The sequence below is a fragment of the Mustela lutreola genome, chromosome 18 (assembly GCF_030435805.1).
Source record: "Mustela lutreola isolate mMusLut2 chromosome 18, mMusLut2.pri, whole genome shotgun sequence".
Classification (NCBI taxonomy): domain Eukaryota; kingdom Metazoa; phylum Chordata; class Mammalia; order Carnivora; family Mustelidae; genus Mustela; species Mustela lutreola.
Genome location: NC_081307.1, coordinates 8,113,829 through 8,120,947, shown reverse-complemented (window position 1 = coordinate 8,120,947; position 7,119 = coordinate 8,113,829). Strand labels below are relative to the sequence as shown.

The 7,119-nt window shown below is 55.3% G+C and overlaps 1 protein-coding gene across 10 annotated transcripts in view; it reads right to left on the bottom strand.

The window, feature by feature from the left end:
* Positions 1–930: 930 nt before the first annotated feature.
* FGFR1 (fibroblast growth factor receptor 1) overlaps positions 931–7,119 on the bottom strand; it is a 46,379-nt gene continuing 40,190 nt past the window's right edge. For 7 of the 10 annotated variants that reach the window (XM_059156341.1, XM_059156343.1, XM_059156348.1 and 4 more), the window contains 10 exons: positions 6,705–6,907; positions 5,498–5,643; positions 5,181–5,302; positions 4,656–4,766; positions 3,963–4,153; positions 3,144–3,266; positions 2,816–2,886; positions 2,365–2,502; positions 2,131–2,236; positions 931–2,022 (listed from right to left, as the gene is read on the bottom strand). In XM_059156341.1, coding sequence (XP_059012324.1) covers positions 1,846–2,022; positions 2,131–2,236; positions 2,365–2,502; positions 2,816–2,886; positions 3,144–3,266; positions 3,963–4,153; positions 4,656–4,766; positions 5,181–5,302; positions 5,498–5,643; positions 6,705–6,907 — 1,388 coding nt within the window. In that variant the 3' untranslated portion in view covers positions 931–1,845. The remainder of the gene's footprint in view (positions 2,023–2,130; positions 2,237–2,364; positions 2,503–2,815; positions 2,887–3,143; positions 3,267–3,962; positions 4,154–4,655; positions 4,767–5,180; positions 5,303–5,497; positions 5,644–6,704; positions 6,908–7,119) is intronic. The other 3 variants (XM_059156342.1, XM_059156344.1, XM_059156350.1) reach the window with 1 other exon arrangement.

Sequence of the window (7,119 nt, the reverse complement as noted above, 5' to 3'; positions counted from 1 at the left end):
AGCAATCCCGTTTGCCCTGCAGAAATGAAAGCGAATTGAACTTTCTTCTGTATTTCGTGGTAATTGCGCAGAGAGTAAGCCTGGGGGGTGGGGGGGTGGGGGCGGAGTGCCTGCAGGTTCCGGGCTGAGGTTGTGAGGAGCAGCGACCCACATGCTGAGTGCAGCAATCACCAGCAGGTGGCAGAGAAAGAAAATTTCCAAGCAGCCAAACACCAAACATTCAGAGAATTTTTCCCCTTTCCTGGGGGATGGGGTGGAGTTTATACAGGAAGAACTATAGGAAGCCAAAATCTGCGATAGTTTCAACACACAAGTCTAGTCATAGACACAGGAAGAATTGGGGGGGGTGGCGCGGGTGAGAGAAGCATAGCCAGAGGAAGCTGGGAGACATGAAAACAAGGGATTCGAATGTCAAACTGATCTTAGGTGACAAGTTTTCCCTCACACATAAGTACAGACAAAGCCACACCCACATAAAGGGGGAGACGCATATCTGGGTTTGAGTTTCTGCAGGCCCTATGTCCTGTCATCCGTAGCTTTCCTGCTAAATCCCTCTAGCTCCACCCCTTGGCTATTCCCAGGTAGGTCCCCAGCTCCCCTTCTGACCTCCAACCCCACCCAACCCCACCAGTTTCCTTTAAGGAAACAATCTGTGGTTGAGGGCGGCAGTAGGGCCTTGGCTCAGGGCCCAGCGCCTCGGGTGCCCTGAGGTTCCTGCCCACTACACAGACGACGTCGTCTCTTCCTGCCTTTCCGAAAAGCATTGGAGAGGTAGGAGGTTTGTCCCGGAGGTCTTGGTGCAGGACCTGAGGGGAAGTGGTGAGGACGCACTGCAGGGAGCTTGGGTGCCCTTGGCACAGACACAGCCCCAGGGCCCAGGAGGTTCGCTTCTTTCCAGCTGACATCCTCTCCCTTGTCACACAGCCCATATAAAAATGAAGCAGCAGCAATTTTTATTGAGGGACCTAAACTGAAAATAGGTTTAGAACATAATTTAAAAAAATAAAACAGCAAAAGTAGCAAAAAATATATGACCTTTTTAAAAACATTTTCCTTTTTTTTTTCTTTTTCGTTTTTTAATATATAGCAACTGATGCCTCCCAGCCACCAGGAGCATCTTACCCAAAGGGCAAATCTCTGGTAACGACCCTTTTAAAAAGACATGTAAATATATACTCAGATTTATACACTTTGTGTTTTCTTCATAGCTATATACAAAGCCCCCAAGCGTGGGGCTGGGCCCCAGGGCCACGACTCTGCTCCCAGCCTTCGCCTCCCCATCCTCTGGTACCAGGTATTTGGTCAGCAAAGCAAACTAGTATTAGAATTAATAAGCCCCTGGCACCATCTCTCTGGAGCAGAGGCCACCTTCAGCCGAGGCCTGGAGCGCCTGACCTCCCCTTGCTACTGCTGTAGCCCTGAGGACCAGGCCCCCGCCACCAGAACTCAAGCTTACAGGTCACAGGAAGCAGACAAAACCAACACAGGAAAGCTTGGTCCGCTCTTGCTGGCATGTCTGCTCACCTCCCACTCCCCAGCCTCCAGGCACTGCACCAAGGTGGCGGGGAGGGGTCTTGGTCCAACATGTGGGAGGGCACGAACTGGCCGGGAACAAGGCCCTGCCGCTCTGCTCCTCTCTCTCACAAGCAGGTTGTGAGGAGGAGGAGGAGGAGGAAGAGAGGCCAACTCTGGGGGGTGGGGGGGGGGTGAAGGCCTCCAGTAGGCAGCTGGCTCCTGCCAGCAGGAAAGGGGCAAAGGGGAAGGCAGTGAGTCCCACAGGGAGGGGTCAGGAGGTGAGGGTTACAGCGGCCGATGGAGTCTGGGCAGGGGGGATGGGGGTGCTAGTCAGCGTCGTTTGAGTCCACCATTGGCAAGCTGGGCTGGGTGTCGGGGCAGACAGGGTTCCTCCGGCAACGGCTCATGAGAGAAGACAGAATCCTCCCCTGAGGAGCAGGTAGAGCTTCGGGTGTCGGGAAAGCTGGGAGAGTACTGGTCCAGGGGCACAGACAGGTCCAGGTACTCCTGTGCAAGGAGAGACAGAAGATCTGGCACTCTCCTCCCCACGGCAGTGCGCACTCACAGAGGCGTACCTGGGGGACGGTGGCCGAAGCTAGGATAGGACAGCCTCACCTGGTTGGAGGTCAAGGCCACAATGCGGTCCAGGTCTTCCACCAGCTGCTTGAAGGTAGGTCTCTGAGAGGGTACCGCATGCCAGCAATCCCGCATCATCATGTACCTAGGAGAGGACTGTCGAGTCAGGAAGGGAGGACCCAGGCAGGGCCGCTTTATCTAGCTAGGCCCCTCTCTCCCTCTGTTCTTCCCCCAGGGCCTGGCCCAGGACCTCAGGCATCCTTCCACGCTTACAGCTCATTGGTGCAGTTACTGGGCTTGTCCATCCGATGACCCTCCTTCAGCAGCTTGAAAAGCTCCTCCACAGGCACGCCAGGATACGGGGAGCCTCCCAGAGTGAAGATCTCCCACAGGAGCACCCCAAAAGACCAGCTGTGGAGGAACACAGAGCCAGCATGTCTTAGGGGCACAGGACGAGGCCAGCCCAGTCTTCCTGGTGGCGCGTCACCCTGACCCCACCCTCCCCGAGCACAGACGCTTACGGGGAACGCGAGGGCCAGCGCTGGAGCTCACACCGGCCTTCCAACCTCTACCAAGAGAACAAGGTAGGTGGACATATCCAGTGTTTTGTTTTGCTCTCTCCGGGGGGAAGCAGACCCCTGTCAATCCAGAGGGACACCCAGGACTTTACTATGCTGCAATGTTCTATCCATGTATCCCTGGCAACTGCCACTTTGAAACTCACACGTCACTCTGGTGGGTGTAGATCCGGTCAAACAAAGCCTCGGGGGCCATCCACTTCACAGGCAGCCGGCCCTGTAAGTGACATAGGGAGACTGCGGGTAGCCCAAGCCCCGGTGATGCGGGGACAAGCGGGGTCGGCAGGGGGGTGTGGTTGGGGGGCGCACACACGGGACCAGATGTGGGAAGGAGGACATGTGCTTGGTTCGTCCCACCCCACCGCCTCTCAAGTAAGGCCACCTGTGCTGGGCCCCAGCCCAGAGATGAAGTAGGAGAAAGCCCAATGGAGTCCTGGGCAGAGGACCCATGGCCATTCTGTCCTCAGCACTTACGTTGGTTGTCTTTTTATAGTAGTCGATGTGGTGGATGTCCCGCGCGAGGCCGAAGTCTGCGATCTTCATCACGTTGTCCTCGGTCACCAGCACATTCCTGGCAGCCAGGTCTCGGTGTATGCACTGTGGGGAGCAGAGGCCGGGGTGTGGGTGAGGGGCCGCCAGCCGCCAGCCTGCCTGGGGGCCTCCTCCTCTCGCCACACCACGACCCCTGGATCTTTCTAGGCCGCAGTTGGGAGGTCCCTCGCTTCCACTTTAAAGGAAGCCATCGAGCACCTCCAGCTCCAGGACCCTGAATTACTGGAGCAAGCCCTCTATGGGGCTCTCCTGCCACTCCTCCCAACTCATAGCTCTGGATTCGCAACCAGGAAGGCTGAACCTGGATGCTTCGGGCCAGCCAGCGTAGGAGTGTGCTCTCGAGCCCTGGCCCCCAGGGGCAGGACATCTGCACTGTGCTGGGGCTCAGACAAAGCCTCCGTTTACTGAGTACCCACACTGTGCTTCACACCATCACACAAGACTCCATCCCACAGCAAACGGCATACATCATTCTTTCTTTGTGTTTGGAGATCTAGAAGTAGCTGCCTGGGCCTATACCAGTGGCAACACACAGATCTGAACCATATCCAGTCTGACCCGAATGCCATGCCCTACACTGGCTCTCCAGAACCTGACGTCCCTGAGAGCCTAAGAGAGCACTGGCAGGCACGATTCCAGACACCTCCAACCCCACCAGAGGACGCAAAGTCATAAACTGGAGTACGTGGAAGGCTCTGTTCCCACTCCTGCCTCACCCAGGGGAACCCTCAGATGCCATACCTTCTTGGAGGCGAGATACTCCATGCCTCGGGCCACCTGATAGGCGCAGGATACCAGGTCCTTGGAGGAGAGCTGCTCCTCTGGGTTGTGGCTGGGGTTGTAACAGTACTCCAGCCCGGGGGGCCTCCGGGCCTGCAGGTACTCTCGTAGGTTGCCTTTGGAGGCATACTCCACGATGACGTACAAAGGACCTGGGAGCGCAGGCAAGGACTTGCCATCAGGGAGGGCAGGCAGGTGCTTGGGCTCAGGTTCACCCCTAGGAAGCCCCACCGTCAATTGCATACCACATGTTTGTTCCCTGCACCTTTAGGGAGCCTGGGAAATTCATTCCACTACCCCAAGAAAGCTAGGGAAATGATTCTTCCCAGTGTACTCCAGGAAGCTCCTGAGCAAAGCTGGGAGTGGGGCTGGGGCTAATTTAAGCCATAGTGACTCACCTGGTTCTGCCCACACACCATGTGTATGAGTCTAGATACCTGACTTCTCAGACGAATGCCAGAGGGCATCAGCCCAGACCCTGAGCGGTAACTCCAGCGACCGCTGAACTGGTCTCCCCTCTTAACCCCCTTCCCTAAGCTTCGCTGAAATGCCTGGTCACTGATTATGATCTCCCCGAAACACGCTGTTATTCGACGGGGAGGCCCAGGTTCTCAGCAGAGCCCCTGCGCTGACTGGGGCTAGCTTGGCACCTACCGTCTTGCGTGCAGGCACCCAGCAGGTTGATGATGTTCTTGTGCTTCCCGATCATCTTCATCATCTCCATTTCCGAGATTAGGTCTGACAGGTCTTTCTCTGTTGCATCGGCTTTACACACAAACCAGGAGGGCACGAGACTCAGTTATTTGGAAGGGAGGACAAGAGGAGAAAAGCGAAGGGCGGGGGTACGGGGTGGATGCCTGAGGAGGCCCTGATCTCAGGGACTTGCTTCTTTTTCCTCCCCATTTCACACCCCAATCGATTTTCCCTTCTCTCTTACGAGAGCTGTTGGCAACACGTGCTAGGGTGTGGGGCGGAGGACGGGTAAGAAAAACCAGCTACCTATGGTATCTAGAAGAAACCCCTGACCGCAGCCCAGACTGACGTCCAGAACAAAGTGAGAATGTGGCCATGTGGCAGGTGTGGACCGTGACAGGGCGCTGCACAGAATGGTGGCCCAAGGCCCACAGTTTGCCTGGACAAGGAAGGGCTTGTTTTTGCAAGGACAGAGACATCACTTACCCTTCAACATCTTCACAGCCACTTTGGTCACACGGTTGGGTTTGTCCTTGTCCAGTCCAATGGCCTCCGCCAACACCACCTGCCCAAAGCAGCCCTCTCCCAGGGGTTTGCCTAAAACCAGCCTTTTGGAACAAACAAAGGGTGATGTGAGATGGGGCTGATAAAATTTCTGCCTTGGAGGGACATCCCATCTCCAAATCTCCAAATTCCACCCAACTGAGAGCAGAAAGCGTCAACTACTCTTTCTGGATGCATCTGGTACATCTTCACTCTGAGCTGGGGGGTGCTTCCTCTGAAGCTGAGAGTTAAAGTATTACCTATCTCGTGGCAGCTCCCAGCGAGGGTCTTCGGGAAGCTCGTATTCAGAGACCCCGGCCAGCATGGGGGTTCCACTAGAGGAGAGCCGTGAAGGCCGAACCAGCAGAACCCCAGAGTTCATGGATGCACTGGAATCCGCAGACACCTACAGAGAAGCGTGGGGTCACCCTTCTAGCGAGAATGGGGTGGGAGGGGAGTGGGGGTATTGAGCTGCAGCCGATTTCCACAACTCCCCGTCAGGGCTTTCCATCAGTGGCAGGAGTATGTGTCTGTTATTTGATATTCTTTCTCCAACACAGAGTGGCAGAAAGACCACAAGAGTTCTGAAGATCTAAGTTCAAAAACAGATTTATTTTTGCCACCAGCTACCCTTTCCACTCACCTCTAACAGGAGCAGACCAAATCTATCTCTTCCAGACTGACATTTTGTAACCTATCATTGCAATCACAACTCTACTCTTGACCCCATTCTTTGTGAAAGCCCCACCTCAGATGATGCATCCTTCCCCCATTTCTAAAGATTTTACTTATTTATTTCAGAGAGAGACAGCAAAAGAGAGCAGGAGCAGCAGGGAGCGCGGGCAGAGGCATAGAGAGAAGCAGGCTCCCTACTGAGCAGGAGCCCAATATGGAGCTTGATCCTAGGACCCTGGGATCAGGACCTGAGCAGAAGGCAGATACCTAACCTACTGAGCCACCCAGTTATCCAAGACTATGGATTCCTAACTCCCAAAGTACCCTCCAGAATCAGCCCAGCTCCAAAGGAATGTTCCCTCCTTTCACACGCCTTTACCCTCTCTGTTCCATTTCCTTGGACAAGAGGAAGGTGGCATCCAGGCACCTGCCTCAGGTCCTGTCCTCTCTATCTCTGTACCTCTAACTGGCCCTTAGGGACCCTTGAGAAGTGCAACCAGAGTTGCACATTCAGCCCAGGTAGGACCTTCTCCCCATCCATGTGTCAGGTGAGCAGTGGGCTTGCAGCTGGGGTATGGTGGGCCCCGAATTCATGGGCTAGAGCTGCTTGGAACCCAACCCTGGAGCACTTGGGACAGTCCCCTGCCCCTGGTCCAGAAGCTAGGAAGCAAAGCTAGAAGTGGCAGGTTGAGGATAGAAGAGAGGGCAGGGCATCCGAAGGTCCTGGAGGAGCTCCTGGGGCGCGAAAGAATAGAAGGTGATGCAGAGTGTGCAAATCCCCTATCTACTTTCTGTTACCTGTCTGCGCAGAGGGATGCTCTTGGCCAGCTTGTGCACGGCCATCTGGCTGTGGAAGTCGCTCTTCTTGGTGCCACTTTTCATCTTGTAGATGATGACAGAGCCCACCATGCAGGAGATGAGGAAGGCCCCTGTGCAGTAGATGATGATCTCCAGGTATAAGGGCGAGGTCATCACCGCGGGCCTCTCTTCCAGGGCTGAGTCAGTGTGAACAGGGTATTAGCAGGCTCTGGAGGCCCGGATCACCAGGGTCCCAGCTTCGTAAGAAAGACCACCCCCACCTCCTTTCGTCTGAGAATTTTCAGGGCAGAAAAGAACCAAGCCAGGTCCCAGCTAGGACTGAGGTCTGGCACTGAGCAGATCAATCAGCTTGTGATCTCTGAGTCTTCCTGATCCTGCTTGAATCCCC